Source organism: Trichosurus vulpecula, chromosome 4, assembly GCF_011100635.1.
Source record: "Trichosurus vulpecula isolate mTriVul1 chromosome 4, mTriVul1.pri, whole genome shotgun sequence".
Lineage (NCBI taxonomy): Eukaryota > Metazoa > Chordata > Mammalia > Diprotodontia > Phalangeridae > Trichosurus > Trichosurus vulpecula.
This window is the reverse complement of record NC_050576.1, coordinates 230837093-230858078: the sequence shown is the minus strand read 5'-3', so window position 1 is coordinate 230858078 and position 20986 is coordinate 230837093. Positions and strand designations below refer to the sequence as shown.

General features: G+C 44.7%; 2 protein-coding genes across 5 annotated transcripts in view; one reads left to right on the top strand and one right to left on the bottom strand.

The window, feature by feature from the left end:
- RSRC1 (arginine and serine rich coiled-coil 1) overlaps nt 1–6550 on the bottom strand; it is a 449846-nt gene extending 443296 nt beyond the window's left edge. For 2 of the 3 annotated variants that reach the window (XM_036756193.1, XM_036756191.1), the window contains exon 1: nt 6385–6550. The gene's annotated coding sequence lies outside the window, so the exon portion shown is untranslated. Of the gene's footprint in view, nt 1–5999; nt 6061–6384 lie in introns of those variants that run through there. The other variant, XM_036756192.1, reaches the window with a different exon arrangement.
- A 4229-nt stretch (nt 6551–10779) lies between these two features.
- Nucleotides 10780–20659, top strand: SHOX2 (short stature homeobox 2). Of its 2 annotated transcripts, none has more exons than XM_036758013.1 (5): nt 10780–11248; nt 14633–14841; nt 17349–17406; nt 18111–18199; nt 20363–20659. In XM_036758013.1, exons 1-5 carry the CDS (start codon nt 10780–10782, stop codon nt 20657–20659), a joined length of 1122 nt encoding a protein of 373 aa, XP_036613908.1. The 2 variants fall into 2 exon arrangements, with proteins under 2 accessions (XP_036613908.1, XP_036613909.1); XM_036758014.1 differs by having other exon boundaries at nt 10891–11248; nt 20399–20659.
- The last annotated feature ends 327 nt before the right edge of the window (nt 20660–20986 follow it).

The window sequence follows — 20986 nt, the reverse complement described above, 5'->3', positions numbered from 1 at the left end:
TCATGACTAATGTCAATTTTATTGCATTTTTGGGTCAGGCTTTTGGTCCTCTTCCCCTTTTTGGAGGCTGACAGCTGTCCTCATACTAAAAATTTTTTAAAGTCAATGAAGACAAGTGTTCCCAAGTAGCACAACTGTTTATACATTCTTCAACTCATCATGTCTAAAACTGAAATCATCATGCATGATAAACCTACCCTTCCTGTCTTCTCTATTTCTTTTCCCCATTTTTCCAGTATCTCAGGCTCTTTGACACACTCACCCTCAGTCTATGTCCAATCAGTTACTACATCCTGTTATTTCTGTCTCCCACTACAACTACCTTCAGTTTCTCATCTCTAAATCACAGAGGCCTCAGATCTGACCAATACCCAAAAAAGAACCCTTCTACACCATATACTAGTGGCCATCTAAATTTGTTCAAAAGGCCTCCAGGAAGAAGGATTCCATGATTCTGCCCTTTGTAGCTAAACTCTTCAAAAAGGCCATCTACAATAGGTACCATCTACAATATGTAGCTGTCCTTTTCTCAGGCCTCATTCTCCCTGACCTCTTTGCAGCTTTTGACACTTGATCACTCTCTCCTCCTTGATCCTCTCTTCTCTCTTTCAGGACATCACTCTCTCCTGGTTCTGCTCCCACCTATCTGACCATTCCTCTGTCTCCTTTGCTGGAGCCTCTTCCAGATCACACCCTCTACCTTAGGTGTCCCTCAGGGTTCTGCCCACCCCTCCTCCACAGGACAGTCCATTAAGTACTAGAAAACAGCTACAATGTCTCTTATCCTCCCCCAAGTCTTTTCTTCCTCAAACTAATTCCCTCTAGTTGCTTCAAATGACTTTCATCTTATGTGCTCTTAAGATGGTTAGTCATTCTGGTCACCTTCCTTTGCCAGACATGCTCCTTCCAGATGTACTACCCAGAACTATCCAATGTCCTCTAGATATGGTCTGGAATATGGTCCTGTGAAGCTATTATCTCATACTAGATTCATGATGAATCAGAAGTCCGTTAAAATCCCTAGATCTCTTTAACCCAGGGTTGTAACACATTGAATTTATCCCCAGTAGGGTTCATCTTAGGAGATGGAGCCTAGTGTTTTATCTGTCAGATCTTTCAGACTCTCTGCTATGTCATCTCAGCATAGGTTCCCTCTCAGCTTCTTGTCATGTGCATTTTTGATAATTGTGCCCTCTGAGCCTTCATTAAAGTCTATTTTGATAGTATCTTAACAGGTCTTCCCAGATTGTGACCCATCTATGCCGTCACCCCTCTATAACTGATGGGAGTCCACTGCCTAGCAAATAAAATAAAAACTCCTGACTGGCATTTAAGGCCCTTCACTATCTGGCTCCAAAGTACCTCAGCAAGCTTATTTCAAACCACCCTCCTTCACATATTCTATCTTTCAGCTAAATTAAGAGTCTTCTCCAAGCCCCCTTTCTTGTTGTACTTTCCCTGCTGAAGCCCATCCCCATGCCTGGGAGCCTCCCTGAAGCATGAAAAGCTCACTCAGATGTCACCTTCTCTTCGTGATACAATGTAACCTAACTATTCCAAGGCAAAAGCAATCATTTCCTCTTTACATTTCTCCTAACACTTGGCCTGGCCCTCTCCTTTTCACTTATCTCATTAGCTCTCCATCACACTTATTTCTGTACTTGTTTCCCCCCATTTGATGGCAGAAGTAGGACCAGTGTTACACCTATGCTTGTATCTCCAGAGTCCAGCATAGGGCCCTGCACACAGCAAGCACTTAAATGTCTGATGAGTTTGTTGTTTGAGTCATAGGGTGTTCAACTTGGTAGTTACTAAACTGAAGCCAGATACTCCCATAAACAAAATAGTATAAAACTGTTCCAGAATGGTTTTGCACATCATAATATAGGCACTCAAATAACATTTTTCAATCTTTGTGTAACACAACCATCCCATCCTGTCACTGATTTATATACATATATATATATATGTATAATATAATATTAATATAATATAATGTACTTAGATGTGTACTTAGATGTGACTTCGATTCAGTCACTTCATGTCTGAGCCACAGGATCCTGTGTATGATGAGGATAATACTATACTACTAACCTCATAGGACTATTATGAGGATCTATGTACATAAAGTTTATAAACTAAAAAATTGTGGTACTGGAGAAGACTTTTGAGAGTCTCTTGGATAGCAAGAAGGCCAAATCAGTCAATACTTAAAGAAATTAATTCTGGCTATTCACTGGAAAGTCAAATACTGAAGCTAAAGCTTACATACATTGGCCATATAATGAGAAGATGAGACTTACTGGAAAAGACCCTGCTGCTGGGAAAGATTGAAGGCAAAAGGAAATAGGGGTAGAGGATGAGATAGATGGACAGTCACGGACACGACAAACATGAACTTGGACATATTTAAGAGACAGTAGAGGATGGAAGGGCCTGTTGTGCTATGGTCCATGGGATCACTAAGAGTCAGACATGAACGAACAACAACAACAAAAACCATAGAGTCGCCTACTGGTCAGCTTCTATTATTTATAAAATCTGAGGGTAGAAAGGCCCTTATCAGAGTCTCCTCACTCATCCATATAATACCACCACTAATCAAACAGCTGAAGGCTTCAAAACGGAATTGTGACCAAAGATGGATGACTGTAATGTAAAAAATGGTGAAAGGGATGATTTCAGAGAATCCTAGGGAAACCTGTTGAACTGATACAGAGTGAAGTGAGCAGAACTGGGAGAACCATTTATACAATGACCAGAACACTGTAAAGACAAACAACTCTGAAAGACTACAGAACTCTAATCAACACAATGCTCCACCAGGATTCCAGAGAACCCATGATGAAGCCTGCTACTCACTTCCTGACAGAGAAGAGATACACTCACAGTGCAAAATGAGACATGCGTATTTTTCAACGTTGCCAATGACAGCATCTGTTTTACTCAACTAGGCAACACAAGGGTTTTGCCTTTTTTTTCAATGATGGGAGAAAACAGATTTCTGTTCATGAAATGTACATATCTAACAGTTAAGCTAAAGGAACATATCATCACTAATGATTCTAACAGTGAAATAAGATGCTACTCACACATATACACACACACTCATCAGCAAGTGTTTATGAAGCTGCTTGTGTGAGCCAGACCCTGTGCTAGGCACCTGTAACCCTACAAAGAATGAAACAATCCCTACTCGAATGGAGCTTACACCCTAACAATAAGAAGTAACATGTATGATGCACTTTTCAATTCAAAGTTCAAAGAATTGCGCAAAGACCTCCTTAGGTCCTCTGCTCAAGGCCAATGACCACAGCAACTGCAGAAGTCAAGGAAGTCGGCCTATGCAAGTCTCTCACGGCTGAACTCTCCAAGAAGGGCAACGCACAGTGGATGGACTGCTGGATTTGGAGGGGATGAGGTCAAATCCACCTCTGATTTTGCTGGCAGTGTGACCAGGGGCAGGACATTTCACTGCTCACAGCTTCTGCCTGATACCCTGTCCAGCTCTATATTTACAATCTGGGAAAACCAAGAAGGAAATGACAGCTCTGGTGGCATTAAGAGGGGCTCTGTGTCCAGAACAAACAAGGTGGCTATCCTGCTATTTTCAGCTCTGGTCGAACTACATAGGAAGTACTTCATCCAGTTCTGAGTACAATGTGGCTACTGGGGTAGTAAATGAAGGCCCGAACTTACAAACAGGAAGATCTGAGTTCAAATTCTGCCTCTGAAACTTATGAGCTTCGTGACCATGGGCAGATCAATTCACTTCCTGACACCTCATTTTCTACTTCTGCAAATGAAGGATTTGGATGAATTAGCTAAGACTCCCAAGCTCCTTCAAGTTCCAAACGGGCTGAGTCTAGCAGCTGGAACAAGCTAGGTGCTTAATCAACACTCTCTCTAAATCAGAGGATCTTAACCATTTGGAGTCATGAACCCTTCTGACAGCTGGACAAAGTCCACGGACCCTTCTCAGAATTATTATTATTGTTTAAATTTATAGCTAATTGGGGCAGCTAGGTGGCGCAGTGAGTAGAGCGCCAGCCCTGAAGTCAGGAGGACCTGAGTTCAAATACGGCCTCAGACACTTGACACATGTACTAGCTGTGTGACCCTGGGCAAGTCACTTAACCCCAATTGCCCTAACCCCAAAAAACAAAAACAAAACAAAAACAAAAAACCGTATAGCTAATTGTTGTTGTTCAGTTGTTTCAGTTGTGTCTCACTCTTTGTGACCCCATTTGGGGGTTTCTTCGCAAAGACACTGGAGTTCTTTGCCATTTCCTTCTCCAGCTCATTTTACAGAAGAGGAAACTGAGGCAGACCGGGTTAGTGACTTGCCCAGGGTCACACAGCTAGTAAGTATCTGGAGCCATATCTGAACTTGGGTCTTCCTGACTCCAGGCCCAGCACTCTATCACTATGCAACTCAAATGCCCATAATTTATAATGAGAGGAAATGCTAAATTGTCAATTAGTAGCTAATGAAAAGAAAGAAGTCATTTTTTTTTCCTCATCTAAGTTCACTGTCCCTCTGAAATATATCCACAGACTCTTGGAGAAACTCAGGTTAAGAACCTCAATCTACACTGAAGCTTTTATGACCTACCACTTCCCATGGTAATCAATGGATTTGTACTGGAAAGCTGGAGGGCAAGTGGAGGAGACAGAGGGACCAGGGAAACAGCAACAGGGGCCTCAGGGTCAGTGACCACAGCTCTGGAATTGCCTCCCTCTTCCTCATCCAGCTGCTGGGGACCACCCTCCGATGTGCACTGAAGAGAGGTAGAGGGTACAGGGAAGTAACTAGGGGAGATGTGTTGGAGTGACTATCTCTACAGACTATATCTACACGTTATATGTACACACAGCCATACACATGCACCCTAATATATATAATACCCTCGGACACTCATAGGCTCATGTATATGTGTATGTACATATATATACCTGCATACCTCTATCCACACTCAAATATTCTCACACACTATTCTATACACATATACCACACAGACACTCAAATACCTTCAGTCTCATACATGTACACTCATATATGTGTGTGTTTATATACATGTGTGTATGTATACACACAGATACACACATATCTATGTATCATATCTACATGTGCGAATACATACATATCTATGTATATCTATATGGTCTATATACCAATCTATGCATCCTATGTATAGGTACAAACATATATACCCAAACATACATTAGAACATACACGCACAAATATACACTCATGCATCCCCATACCCTCACGGCAGCTAGGTGGCTCAGTAGGCCCATTGGGCCTAGAGTTCAGAAGACCTAAAAGAAAATCCGACCTCAGATACTTGATAGCTGTGTGACCCTGAATGCCTCAGTTGCCTTATCTATAAAATGAGGATGATAATAGCCCCCACCTATAAAAGGATGAAAAATGTATAAAGTGTTTAGTACAGTGCCTGGAATACAGTAGGTGCTTAATAAATGCTTGTTTCCTTCCTATATGCATACATACACTAACACACCTAATGTACTCCTTCACGTCTACTCACACATATATGCACACACTCACATACACATACTTACACATACATGCACAACTCCCCACTCATAATACACGATCATACAAATAGTCATGTGTATATATATATATACACACATACACACTGTATGTATATATATATACATACACACTCAAATACACACCCTTACCTAAGGTTATTTATACACATATACCCTCAATCACATACACTTATACACACCCACTCATGCACAAGCACATTCTCGCTCATACACACATATACTCACAATTATATATTCAAATAGGCACTCAGAAATATATTCACGCGTACATACACATGCAAACACACTTATACACACATACTCCTGCACATACTCTTGCGCACACCTGCATGAGCACACAAATGCCCTCACACATACACACCGTCATATACACACATACACCCGCATATGCTCAAACATATATGATATATACGTACACTCAGACTTGTACATCCTCATGCATATATACCTTCGGGCAGAGACACACTTATTACACACTCATACATACACGGCCTCACACAATCACGCACACTCGCACACACGCATGGCCTGTCAGGGGCTCTCTCCGCCCCCCCCCCCCGCGCGCATGCGCACAGCGCCCCGCTTCCTCCTCCCCCTTCTCCCGGACGGCCACTGTCCGCACTGCCCAGGCCGGCCGGAGTGGAGATGGGGAAGGAGGGTGGGGGTCTTCTCCGCGCCCCCCCCTTTCTTTTTCTTCCCCTTCTTTTCCCCCTCCCTTCCTCCTCAGCGCGGCCCGCCAGGCCTAGGTGCTCAGCTGCCCTCAGGCCTACTCCGCCGGCCGGGCCTGGACAAGGGGCTCACCTGGCTCTGGGGCCCGGGGCCGCCACCTCTGCCGAGACTGCCGCCCGCCGGAGCCGCAGCCGCAGCGTGAACGCACCTCCTACGCCGCCGCCGCCACCGCCGCCGCGGCCTCGAGCCCACCTCAGTTCAAGCTCAGCGCCTTCCGGGGCCGTCGCCAGGCGGAGGCAGCGGAGATGCCGAGCGCATCGATGAGGCCGCGCGGGCCGGCGAAGAGACAGAATGCCGATGGCGCGGATCGACCCGCCGGGCCCTCCTCCTCCTCCCCCGCCCCTCCCGGCTCCCTGAGAGCCCGAAGTTAGACCGCGGAGCGGCTGGGTGCGGCTCGCGGGTGGGCTAGGTCTTTTGTAGTAAAGGTCAGCTGGGGCTGGGTCCCAGTCCCGATACAAAATGGGTAGGCCTTGTTGGGGTGGTCTCTCGGAAACCGCTCCCCCAGGGTTTGGGGCAGCCAGCGGAGAGAAGCGCCCCCCACACTGTGACCCACACTGGCCGGCGCCCCCTGCTCGATTACATGAGGGTGTTTGCAGAGGGGCCAGGCGGCCTCTCTCCCGCACAAGCAAGTGTCCAAGCTTTCTCGATTTGGGGAGGGGGTGGGCTGCCCTCTGGGCCGTTGTGGGGTGGCAAGGGTGCCGACAGGAGGATTCCCGGAGCTAGAAAGATGGCTTGGAGAGTTTTATACGTGTGGGGGGTTTCTTTCCTCTTCTACGCCAAAAGCAATTAAAGCAGGCTCGGCATTTTCTGAAAATGACACTGCATTGGTTCTTTCCCACTCCTACCTTCACCATCACCCCCAGTCTTGCGTGGAAGTTCATTTCCCTCCCGTCCGCTTCCCCCCCCCCCCGCCCCCTTTTTTGCGGTTCTGCGAAAAGCGAAGCCTCCAGGATCTGAATCAGGATCAGGATCTCGAAGGTCGGATCTCGGCCGACTGACTAATCCTGAACTGTCCCATACCGAAGCTACAATTACTCTTGGACTTTTGAGGCAGTATGCAGCTTCCCCAGACAACAAATCCAGCGAAGTGAATATCTCACGTCGGCCCACTCCTCCCCTTCCTCGCCCGCCCCCTCAAAAATAAGTGGCATTTATTATTAAGAGACTTGTTTGACATATATTTAAAATACTTCCTGGAGTCGGAGGGAACCTTTGAAATGCTGTCAATCTGCAAACTTGTGCTTAAATTTAAAAAAAAAAAACTTTAAAACTCACTTTCAGAAAGTCCCGCACCACCTTACCTTCTCAGGCAGCGGGGGCCAAAGGGGAGTGGGGGGAGGGGGGAGTGGAGAATATATATTGGAGCTCCAAGGAAGCAACATTATTAGAAATGTGCAAAGTTAAGTGTTTGCAGAGCAATTTAAATTCTTGAGTTGTTCAAATAAGCTGTAGCTCAAGGGACTCTGTGGTGCAGACACTGCAGATCCGGGATAACTTCCTATTAGTACCAACAGCCGCCACACGCCAGCATCTTACAGGCTTTAATTTAACTGAGTGAAGGACAAAGTTCTTTGTTTTTCATCCTCTTGTGAATAACCGAGCCTTTTGTTTGTTCTAAGGTTCCACCATTTACCATTAAGAGAGTCAGTTCTGTCTGAAGTTCGCGACCTTAAAGTTAAATTTGGACCAAAATTATTAACCAAAAATAAAAATTAAAAAAAAAAAAAACTATGAAGAAACTAAATTAGCTGACCCAAGTCTTGCTAGCCCTGCCAGTGACAACGACTACTATTGGGGCGTCTTGACTATTTAAATGGCGGCCACATTCGGACAGTTCAGAGCTTCACATTCATTTAATTGCCTTCATTCTTGATATTTCTCATAAGTAATCTGAAAATTGAATAAAAGAGGCCAAAGTTTTATGTCCCTTGTGCTCTAGGTGCCAAAATACATCAGGAATCGAAATGCTTTTCTGGCAGTTTGCGACCCAATTTTTAAACCCCACTTATAAATTCACAAACCTCAGTAAATTTAGAGTGCAGTGGGGTTGTTTATTAAATTTTAATGGAAATAAATGTTTCTTATAACTTATTAAGAAAAGTTATATCCATAGAAGGCTAGGAAGAGAAGACCCACTTCTAATCTAAATGCAATGATAAAATACGTTTCGAAAATGGAAAGTTGTTTTTGCCAGAGATCAGATTATGGAAGTTACACCATTTGTGTAATCTGTTAAAACTATCCCCAAAGTGGTATATAATCGAACCCTTGGAGGCTCTAATATCCTGTCCAGAAATATATTTAATCTGCAAAAGGAAGGCAGAAAGTATTATCAAAAACAAGCAGGGGCTCCCTCTTACCTCAGGTCACCCGAGGAGGATTTTCATGTGAGGAATGTATTTAGACTTTAGAACGACAACGGTTTCTTTCTCGAATTTCTTTTCTTTTTCTCACATTTGTGTCATTGCTCTTGGAGGAACTTTTCTAGTTCTTATCTAGATGAATTTTCAGGCGATAGGATGGTTCAGTGTTTTGGTATCTCAGTCCTGTCTTGTAGGAGGCTTCACAAGGAACCAGCTGATTTGAATCAGTATCAGGAACAATTATTTTTAATAATGGAACGTCAGGGACCATCATGGATATACTATCTCCTTGAAAATTTCCAAAACAGGTGTGTATGGAAGGACATATGTGTGTAAATGTACGCCTATATAAAGATATATTTCTAGAGAGGTGTCCTTGTATGCCTATATTTATTTATATGTAGACACACATCATACTCAATATATAAATGGATAGAATACTGTGGCCTTGGAATACAGATGTTCCTTTGGGGGAAGTTTATATAAATTGCCTTAGAGGTGTAGTGTTAAGAATTTGTACACTTCCCTCTACCCCAAAGAAAAAATATTTCGGAACTTATTCTTCCTATAAAATGTTTCCCCCAACCTCTGTAAACTGCAGGATAAATGAAAGCGAGACGATGTATTCTTCGTACAATTTAAACAACAGAGTGAGAGAGAGAGAATCTCTTGGTTGTTCAAAATTGGAAAGTCAAATAAAATGTAACCAAAATGCTAAATAAGATGAAAAAACACACTTTAAAAAAATAGATTTTGAGTTGTCGTTTTTGTTGTTATTTCCACGGAGAGATGATCTGTGAAGAATATTAGAATATGAGAGCTGAAAGAGACGTCAGAGATCATCTTGTCCGACTTCTTCATTTTACAGATTAGGAAACCGAGGCCCAAGAGTTGGGAAATAACTGAGTTTTTAAATGTACCTTAGGTGTATTTTTGCATGTCAGGAAAAACAAAGCAAAACCGTTTACCTTTAGCGAAAGTCCCTAAAACAAGTCAAGAAGTGACACCACTTGGAAGGAGGCAAGGAGAGGAGAGTGGAATGGGAAAAAGGACACCTGGGCTAAAATGCCCTTGTCAGTAAGCATCTGTTCAAGAAATTGGACAAATCGACTTTTCCCAAGTACAACTCAATGCATTAGTAAAGGTCTCGAAAAACAAACAAACAAAACCAAGATTGGTGGCAGCTGACCCGCCCAAAACATCAGCAGCGTCTAGGTTGACCCACTCCTCCACTTCTCTTCTTCCTTTCCTTGGGTAGCGGGCGGGTCACCTGCGAAGCTTGGCAGCAGCTCACGCTCTCTGCAAGCGGGGTAAGGAAGACACGCTGAGCTAGAGATGGCTTCTCCAGCTCTCTCTCTCCCCAAGCACCACTGTCAGTTCCACTTTGGCCCCTCCCCTGCAGATCCTGCCCATCTCCCCTGTGTTTAACTAAGTCGGGATACTAGCGCAAGATCCACGCCTAATTAAATTAATTAGGGATTCTTGTCAATCCTGGATTAATGGCCGATAGCAACCCCGGCTACAATGATCTGAAAACCTGGAGGACCAGTGATCTTTTTTTTTCCTCCGCACCCCCACCCCCTCATTTCCCCCTCCCTTTTCCCTCCTCCTCCTATCCCTTCCTCCCTCCTCCTCCCCTTCTCTCTCTCTCTCTCTCTCTCTCTCTCTCTCTCTCTCTCTCTCTCTCTCTCTCTCTTTCCCTCTCTCCTTGGTAGTGAGTGGCTCGCCTGATACAGGAGAAAGGACTTTATTCAGAATTGCAAGGGGAGATAATTTGCTCAGAACAAGGGGCCGGCTTTGCAAAGTATAAATAGTGCGACTTCAATAAGCAACATCACTATCAGATCCGAACTCTTAGCAGGAAGAATTGTCAAAGATCTTAACATTTAACAAGATCTCTCCAGTTGGGAAACATCAGCTTCCATTTGACTCCAGCCTGCCCTCAACCCTCCTCCTCCTCCTCCTCCTCCTCCTCCTCCTCTTCCTCCTCTTCATCCTCTTCCTCCACCTCCTCCTCCTCCTTTTCCTCCTCCTCCTCCACCACCACTACTGCCACTACCACCTCCTCCCCCCTCTTTCCCCTCCAACCCCCCCGTCCCCATTGATGTGTTATTATTGGGGGGTTTGGAACAGTAAAAAGAAGAAGAAGAAAAAAGAGAAAGAGGAAGGCGATCGGAGAAAGGAGAGAGAGAGAGCGCGGCAACCGTGCCAGACCATGGAAGAACTTACAGCGTTTGTCTCCAAGTCTTTTGATCAGAAAGTGAAGGAGAAGAAGGAGGCGATCACGTACAGAGAGGTCCTGGAGAGCGGACCCGTCCGGAGCAGCAAAGAGCCGGGAGGAGGCAACGAATCGAGCCGGGAGGACGGCTGCAGCCCCGCAGTGAGAGCTGCGGGAGGAGGCGGCGGCGGCGGAGTAGGAGGAGGTGGAGGAGGAGGAGGTGGAGGAGGAGGAGGTGGAGGAGGAGGTGGAGGAGGAGGAGGAGGAGGAGGAGGAGGGCGGTCTCCCGTTCGGGAACTGGACATGGGCGCCGCTGAGAGAACCAGAGACTCGGGCAGTCCCAAACTCGCAGAGGGTAACGGCCAGACCCGAAACACCGCGCTTTCCCCCTCCCCCATCCCCCTCAACTCTGGCGGGGAAAGGACCCAAGAGTCCGGGAAGATTGGGGTTTGGGGGTAGGGGTGGAAAGCCCAGGAAATGCGGCCACCCAGTTTTAAAAGTCAGCTGGGGGGGGTGGGGGATGGAGATGAGAAGAAGAGTATCGTTTCATTGTGGTGTGTCCGTGTGTGTGTGTGTGCGTGTGTGTGTGTGTGTGTGTGTGTGTGTGTGTGTGTGCGCATTTTGCGCTGCAGACATTGTTGTTATATTTATTCCACTAAAGTACATTTTACTAGAGTATCTTGTGCCTAGTCTGGGCAGGAGCCGGTGCAGAAGGAGAAAAAGTTCTAAGAGTAGGAGGCATTCTTTTTAGGCAACCAGCAGGCTTTTAGGTCGATCGCTTGTTACCCGCTTGAAGCTGAGACTCTTTGGAAGTAGACTGAGAGGAAGGCTTCCTTTTTTTAAGCTCATGCACTTTCCTATTATAGAAAGATTTTATTTCCTCCCTCTCCGCCTTTCCTTCTTCTCCCCATCCCACTCTCCTTTCCACGAACACATTCGAGGGACTGCGGCTGCTTTCTTGATTATTCTACTATCTATTTATGCATTGAGAAAAGAACTGAGTAGTATCTTTGCAGCCAGTGTTTATAGAAATACAGCCCAAATGGATCTCGGAAGGCTATGCGTTTTCGAACAGGCCAATGGGTTTTTGCATTCTTTGGGGATTTTGTTTCGCTTGAAATTACTTTTCTGGTTCACACTCCGTAATAACCCTGGTCTTGAAAAAAATGAACTTTGGCCGCCAGGAGAGGGTTAGTCCAGAAAACAAACAAACAAACCACGGTTTTATGTCTACAGTACAACACCCCCAAACTCAAAGGCTTTCAATAATAAAAATTAATCCGGGACCTCACGTATACATTAGCTGGTGTGCAGCCATATTTTTCCAATTAGGAAAATATGTGGCAAGCATGGAATCAGCTATTTAAGCAAACAATTACCTTGTTTATAACATGATCTGTTCCTGTTTAGAGACCTTTAAGCAGGGAGCCTGGCCTGACACATATATTAAATTAAATATATTAATCGATTTACAATTTGGGAAATCTTTTCTTTTTCCCTCTCCCTGCAGTTCAAAAGTTTGAAATGCAGCACCACTGTCTGGGTGGCACGAAATGGTAAAACATTTGTGCCTCTTTGGTGGATTCGGGTGCATATATTTCCTCACTAATATTTTACTGAAACAATTTATGACTATGCCTTGTAAAAAATTGGTTCAGGAGGTTTGATACAAATTTTCTCTTTTGGAATGGGCAGACGCCTTTCAGACTCCCGACAAGTACTAGATGTCTATCCAATTAGTAATTAGGAGAACAACTGCTAAAATGTATCGTAGTGCTAGGGCTGCGATGGATTTGCTTTTCTTAGCCTGGTTGTCCAGATTCATTTAATATCTGTCTCCACGTTTGGAGGATAATTTGGAGAAGTAATAGTAATTACCGGAACCCGAATTCAAACGGCTAGGCTGGCGTTTGTATGTTCCAAGGGCCCTCTGCATCTGAGGTGTATTTGCCTGTTTGAGTTGGTTTTAAAACCTCGATCCAGTCTTCAGGATCGTTTGAATCAGAGCTCGGGCCAAATAATGCTTTCTCTTGCCTGTTGGAATTCTACGGAGGGAGCATCTTCAGCAGCAGATTTTTATTAACAAATTCTGAGAGTGATTCTGGTTTGTGAAGAGCTAGGAGAGGGCGGGCCATGCTTGATGCGGACTCGGACTTTCAGCGCACAAATGTAATTGACATGCTGCGGAATAGGAAGCTGGGAGTTCCTGTTGAAGGGGACTCAGCTCTCTGACCTCAGAGGGAGCCGTAGCTCCTTCACCCGCTAAAGCTAGGGAGGACAATCGCTTGGGTGATTCCATAACCCAAAGTGTCCGTTTGAAAAGAAAAAGGAAGAAAGAAATGGAACGTTTCAGCTGGCGTGTGTCAATTCAAGGCAGGGGGGAAAATGCATGTTGTATTAAACAACAGAGCTGTTGAATTCACGAAAAGGCAGAGAACAACCAATAGAAAGACAGGATGGTAAATATACCACTTAAACCTGTTGATATATATATATATATATATATATATATATATATATATACGCATATATATATATTTACACAAAGAGTTGGTACATGGTGAGGTTTTTGTTTTTGTTTCTTAAGGAAAGAAGGAGGAGGGGAAGTACAAATAACACTTTGCTTTTCCCCTAACCTGCCAAGAGCTTTGTTTTTCCCTTCTCCAATGTTGGCAGTAACCTGGGATGTGGTACCGCCACCAGGAAAGCAAACATGGCGTGGACGAGCCCTTGCTCCAGGGTCCAGAGCGAGGATGCTGGGCAGAGGAGACAGGAGTGATCAGGCAGCACTCGGGTGGGCCTGAACCCTGAGGATAGGCGATGCTGGCCCAGGCTGCTTGAATTGCTGCTGTCCCCCCCAGTACCCAGGAACTCTGCTACCTACATTTTGAAGTGTCAGCCTCTCCCTTCCTCCTTCTCATCCTCCCTCCCCTAAAAACGCCTCACTCCTGGCTAGAATTATTAGCGAATAAGACCAGCAGGTTTGCAGAAGCCAGGGGCTGAGGGGGTGGCCAAACAGGATCTTTTTTTCACAGGTCAAACTGGAGCAAATGACTCCAGAGCCGAAAGTCTAAAGGATCTGATCTGGAGAGGGCCAGCGCAAGGGTTCGCAGGCGTAGGCATTAATCAATGGCCTAATTCCCCTCAACAATAACCATCTATCTCCTGATCTTAGTGGGAGACAGAGTAAGGAAGAGAGAAAAGAAGGGGGAGAAGAGAGGAGAGGAGGGAGGGAGGGAGGGAGGGAGGGAGGGAGAGAGAGAGAGAGAGAGAGAGAGAGAGAGAGAGAGAGAGAGAGAGAGAGAGAGAGAGAGAGAGAGAGAGAGAGAGAGTCGCCGCTAGAGAACGTGGGGCGCCAGCCCTTGCCCTGAGAGCCTTGGCCACGCCACTCGGAATGGTTGTGTGTAGCAGTGTGTGGCAGAGATCGGAGAAATGCCATAGACCACGTTACTAATATATTTCAGGAATCACCTGGCCCTCCTCATCTAGCAGTCCTCCAAGGCCAGCCTGACCTTTGGGCATTTCTGGGAGGATGGTCATGCTTATTTTCCCCTTTGCAGGACCCGAACGGCGGCAGTGTTTGTAGGCAGGCGTAGGGAGCAGGTGGCCCAACCCTGGCACTTGGGCAAACCTTGTTTTTGTTGTTGCCCTCCGTGTGTGTGTGTGTGTGTGTGCGTGCGTGCATGTGTGTGTGCACGTGTGTCCGCATCTGTATTTGTCCTACCCCCTCCCCTTCCAGTCTCCTCCGAGCTGAAGGACCGTAAGGAGGATGCAAAAGTGATGGAGGACGAAGGACAGACCAAAATCAAGCAGAGGCGAAGTCGGACCAATTTCACCTTGGAGCAGCTGAACGAGCTGGAAAGACTCTTCGATGAAACTCACTACCCGGACGCCTTCATGAGGGAAGAGCTGAGCCAGAGGCTGGGGCTCTCCGAGGCCCGAGTACAGGTATTTGGGCCGCAGGGAACCGACTAGGCTGGTTGCGCTGGGCAAAGCCAAGCGGTGAGTGGGTGCGCGCGCACACGCGAGTGTGTATGTGTTTGTGTGAGCGAGCGCGTGTGCGTGAGTGTGTGCGCGCGCGCGCTCCAGCGGACAGAAATTGGGCTGGGAGGGGGATTAGGTTGATTGTTGGGGGGGCTGCAGTACTAAAGAGGTGGCTTATGCAGTATGTATATCTGTGAGTCTATACGCACACAAACGGAGGGTGCGCAGTGCTTTCTTTCACTGAGTCGGGAGAAAATCTTTGTGAAAGTCTCTCCCCCCACCCTGGTAGATTATAATTCTGTTGAGTTTTAATATTAATTTTCAAAAACGTATCTTCACAACAAAAACCAAGCTGTTCAGGATTTGCTCCGAGGGCTTCACATTCCCAGCCTTATGCTGTTTAACTCCTAGCGAACCTTCTTTTATAAGCATTTAAAAAAAATAAACAACCTTTTAATCGTTGACGTTCTGCGCTACCGCGGCTATTTTGCTCTTGTGAGCTGAGTTTTATCTAGAATCTGCTCTAGGGTCTGGGGTTGCCAAGCGGATATGCCAATTAAGTTTATAGATGTAAAGACTATAAACTAAATTAGTAACTGTTAAGTGCCGAAATTTACAGTCCGCGGTTAACAGTTGATCTCAAACTGTGCGCATAGCAAAAAATGCATTCGGGTCTCGCGGTCTTTGTTCCCTAGCCTTAGATAGCTAGTTTTTTTTGGGTTCTGTTTGTGCCTGAGGTGAGCAAGTTTTAAAAATGTCTCATCTCGTAATGCTACTTCCCTTTCCAAAGCCTGGGATATCTGCAATAATACTCAATTGTGTCAAGAATCAGAGCTGATTGTCTTCTTTCCTTCTCGAGGGTGATTGGAATAGCAGAAGCAGAAGCAGAAGCGAGCTTTTCTGTTTTTTGTTTTTTTTTTTCCCTTTTGGGGAACCTTTCAACTTTCCCATCGAGAATAAATTCAAATGTCTCAGATTATATTTCCGTTCAAATAATAAAATGGGAGAAAATTATGGTCATTATTTGTTTGAACACATGGAGTAGTTTTAGGCCCCAAACATCTGCAGCTGTTACAAAGTATCGCTGTAACAGATACTCTCCTCAATCTTTGTGCGCAGAGACCACCATCTGCACCAGACTATGCACACAATTCTTATGGGGTTTCCCTACATCTTGTAATAGGATAAGGACATAAACAGAAAAGTCACATTGGACCAAAAAAGTAATAGTAATCAGCCTTTGTCATCACAGCCTCAGCACAGAACCCTTCCTGTCTTAGGTCTTTTCTCTTGCCCACTGAGGGCTATTCCTAAGGCTCAGAAACTGGCTAAAATAATAATAATATTATATAAGAACTAATCAAATTCCATTCCAAACCCAAATGCTCTGGTGTGTGTGTAGGAAGGTAGTAGAAGGTACTAGGGGAGGGAGATTTGCCATCTCCTCTAAAAATTCAACTAGAGGCAGAATCTTCACTCTCATGCTAAATTGTAGAATGATTTTTGTTAAGACTTTCAGGGATGAAACACCTTCCGTTGAAAGTTGGGCAATTATATTTTATGTGCTATTTGCATTGATTTGTAAATTAAGGCTATTCTTGGAGGCAGAGATGCAAAGCCAGACTGGGACTTTAAAAGATTTATTTGAATTTTTTGTTTGTATTGAAATTAGATTTGCTTCTTTAAATCGGGGTACTTATGAAGAAGACACAATATTGTAGGAGCTGTTCAATACAGCCTTCTCCTCCCACACCGAAATCTGAGAAACCTTCTTCCGTCCCTCCCAGGAAGTAAACTTTATCATAGCCCCTCATTTCTCCATAGTCTTTTTTTTTTTTTTAAGTTTTAAAGATAGCTTTTGGTTTGCAGCTTCCCAGTAACTTTCAATGTTTTTTTTCCCTATAGAAGCAAATTAGATTATCATAATGACAAGTCAATTATTCTGATTCTGTTACATTCTACTACACAGAGGAGCAGAGAAATTCTCAACTTCTTTGTAGTGAAGCTTTTATGACACTAATTGCCCCTTTCCCCCCTCCCCCCGTAAGTCATTAAATGCTTTGGTGTTAGTTTTTCTTGAAGATAAAGCTAATTAATATTACAGTCTATTAATGAGCACACTCTTCCCAGGTCTTACTGCTCAAACATCTAAACCCATTATCACAAGTTAGTATCAGGTATCAGGGAGTGATTTAGGTCTTTGGGGACTCTGTAATGTGGAAAGATGAAACCAGGGCCCTCAGTAATTTATCAAGAAACAATTTATCTTCCAAATGTCCGTGAAATATATCTTTCTATTTGGAGGAGTTCCTTTTGGGTTTTTAACTTTGGAAAAATGAAACTGTAAGATGGAGACTTTAAAAAAATGTAGAGTCCCATAACATCCTTATATATGACTCCAATGTCCTTTGATTTTTTTTTTTTTTAATTTTGAGCTGTAACTTCCATTTCTTTCCACTTCACACTTTCAGGTTTGGTTTCAAAATCGAAGAGCTAAATGTAGAAAACAAGAAAATCAACTACATAAAGGTACGTTTCTTAAAATATATTTTGGATGCCTCCTCCTACAGGATGCACTTTCTGTTATCTTCCCCAGGTGACAAGCTCTCTCCATCCTGAAATTACTTTGAATCCTTTTCTATGTAACTTATATTTACTTATTTGTGTATATGATATGATCCTCAAGTAAAATGTAAACACCATGAGGACAGGAACTGTTTGGTGCTGTATTTTATCTCCCAATGTAGATGCTTAATAACTCTTTGTTGAATTGGATTCTATAAGAAGTCTTGTTGGATATAATCACTTTAGAAGAAAAGCCTCCAAGATGCTCTTGTTTACTTAATTTGTGGATTGCAATCTGTACTTTTGGAGGGAACATCCAGATCGATGAAATCACATATCCATTTGAGTATCTACAGAACATTTGTAAGAGGCTTTGGGGGTACAGGTGTGAAATCTTACATATACATTGCAATTATGAGAGTTAACATTAAAGTACTATGCTAAGAAGGTGACTGTCACCACCCCAAATGCATTGAACAGAATTTATTCTACTTTGGTGTCCATCTGTATTGTTAACCACAGATGCACACACATATGTACATATGACTGTGTATATCTAAATATACACATGTACATTGTACACATATGCATAGTCCATGTATACACACATATATAAATATGAATTGTATTTTTTAATTTAAAAACTGATGTTTCCCTTATTGTTGCAGGCGTGCTAATAGGAGCAGCAAGCCAGTTTGAAGCTTGTAGAGTCGCACCATATGTCAACGTAGGTGCACTGAGGATGCCATTTCAGCAGGCAAGTACTTGAACTGTTGTGGATAACCCCCACCCCCTTCTCCCAGAGATCCCCCCAGCTGTTGACAGTGCACCTGTGGTATTGATGTTAAGATGATATTACAGAACCATACCCTTTAAAAAAGCAATACACTGTCTGCGATTTGCCCAAGCACCTCTTTTTGTCCTCACTGGGAGCTCCAAGGAGGACAGGGAGCAGTAACTATTCCTTTAAAAATGCACTAAAGATTGCACTTGGGGAGTAGAAAGCAAAGCCTTTTGATTACGAGTTTGTCAGTTCCAATGCAGAAGTTAGTGTAAAGGATTTCAAAGGCATCATTCCTGTATTTGTGTTTATGTTCTCCAATTTTTCAATATTCTCCAGTTATTTTTCAATTTCACTCATATTAAATGTCTAACCCTAAAACAAAAAAATAAAAGTGTTCTTAATGCAAATTGAGTTTTCAAAAGCCCTTTTCTGATAAAGGTTCTTGCCACATTCTCTTCTAGCAGAAGGGAAATCAACCCAGTCTTCCAAGGACTTTCCCAATCCCCATCCCTATCAGTAATGAAAGCTTTAAGACCACATCTAAAAAGGACAGCTGGCAGCAATGATTTAATCCCGTAAAATCCTTCTTCCTCCCTCTACACCTTCTCTTCACTGCTAGCTATTGTACTTTCGAATCTTCTTTCCTGGTTCCCATCCACCTCTACTTTTTAGAAAAATGTCATTTCTGTGTTTTTAAATGTGATATTTACCTCAAGTGCTGGGTTCCAATTAGATATTTGGGTGAGGCTACCTTACCAGCCCCAAATGATTTGGTTGCTAGTGTGAAAATGATTATGATTTGTCCAAGTTTATTGCCCATCTTGAACCTGGCATTTTAGCTCCTAAAAAGGATGGAAAGACAACTTTTTTTCAGTGTGGGGCATGTGGGAATGGGGGTGCAGGTGTGGAATCTTCAAAGAGGAAGCCTAAGAAGCACATTTCATACTCATCCCCATGGCTAGACACTGGTGCAGTTGCAGGCCCAGAAACGTTCATTATATACCAGAAAAAGTTTGGTTTCTTACCTATCAGACCTGTAACGCTCTATTACTTATAACTGAGTGAGCTTGGATAAATCTTGTCTGTGATTAAGTCCCTGTTGACTAAAGGAGCCTCCCTGCCATCATTTCCATTAGTTCTAGCTCTTGTGGGAATGATGGCCGCTGAGATACAGCTTGGACTAAATGGCTTCTGAAGTTCCTTTCCAACTTGGAGAACGAGAGACATTTACTTCTCTGGGCCTCAGTTTCCCCACTCACGGGGTTATTGTTAAGGAAGTGTTTTTTAAACTCAAGACTTGATTTGTGATTTCACTGGTGTGGGAAATTCCCGAAGCTAAGCAGACAGGGAACTTGTCTGTAATTTATAGTATTAAAAAGTAGCTCTGGGATGTTAAGTAATTTGCCCAGGATCATCACACAGTCAAGTATGTACCAGAGGCAGCACTTGAACCCATATCTTACCCACTCCAAGGCTGGCTTTCTATCGAATATACAATGCTTCCTTTTTTATCATCATCATAATCACATATGATTGTTATAATTATAATAATAGCTGTTATTTATTATTGTTACGTGTGCAGCGATGGGGTTGAGCAAGATGACGAAAATTCGATTGGATTGAGCAAAATATCTTCACCATACCTCCTCAAGGCAGTCTCATTGGGGGTTTGCAGGATGAAATCTTAGTGCATTGCCACTTTTTCCTATGCCCCAGCACAGGACAGTGCACTTGACAGAATAACCAGACAGAAACAGTAGAGGGGGATTGGCAGACACAGGGATGAAACACACGGACACGTAGGTGAAGCTGGGTTATTGAGGCACGAGGTGCGTTGCTCAGGTGGGAGACAGCAATAAGGGACCCAGTGGGACCGACTGGAACCGCCAAAGTCCAAGTACTGAGAGGATACAGACGGGCATTCCCACCCTCCACCCCTAACCCCACCATCCCCACATGCCTTCCCACGATGGCCCAGTGTGACCCAGGCCAGATTGACAGTCGAGCAGTCAGACCACCCCCACCCCTTTACTCAGCTCATCTACCCTTTGCCAGACCGGACAGACTAGGGGCGCCGCGCGTAGGCCAGGCGGTGTTAATGCTCTGTTTTCATTTTATTCTCGTTGTCATCCTTAGGATAGTCATTGCAACGTGACGCCCTTGTCCTTTCAGGTTCAGGCTCAGCTGCAGCTGGACAGCGCCGTGGCAGCGCACGCGCACCACCACCTCCACCCGCACCTGGCGGCCCACGCCCCTTATATGATGTTTCCCGCGCCGCCCTTTGGCCTCCCGCTGGCCACGTTGGCCGCCGAGTCAGCCTCGGCCGCTTCTGTGGTGGCGGCCGCCGCAGCGGCCAAGACCACCAGCAAGAACTCCAGCATCGCAGACCTCAGACTAAAAGCCAAAAAGCACGCGGCGGCCCTGGGGCTGTGACTTCGCTGCTGCCACCACCTGGTCCTCCTCATACGCATCTCAGCATTGATCCTCCGGCCACTGCCCACCCTTTCTGTCCTCTAACCCCTCCCGGGCTGCTGATACCATCCATCCCTTTTCTCCTTCCTTCCCTTGCCCTCCTTTTCTGATGGATTTTGGCGCCGCCGAATCCTATCCTATCCCAAGGACACCCAGGGCCAAATGCCTGTACATCGCCGCCCCGCCCCAGTCCTCGCCTCTGGGGGTTAGGCTAGAGGACCCCCGGCAGAGCCCCATGGCCTCCGCTGTCTGGGTTAGAAAGGGGCCAAGACTGATTTCTGCTTTTGT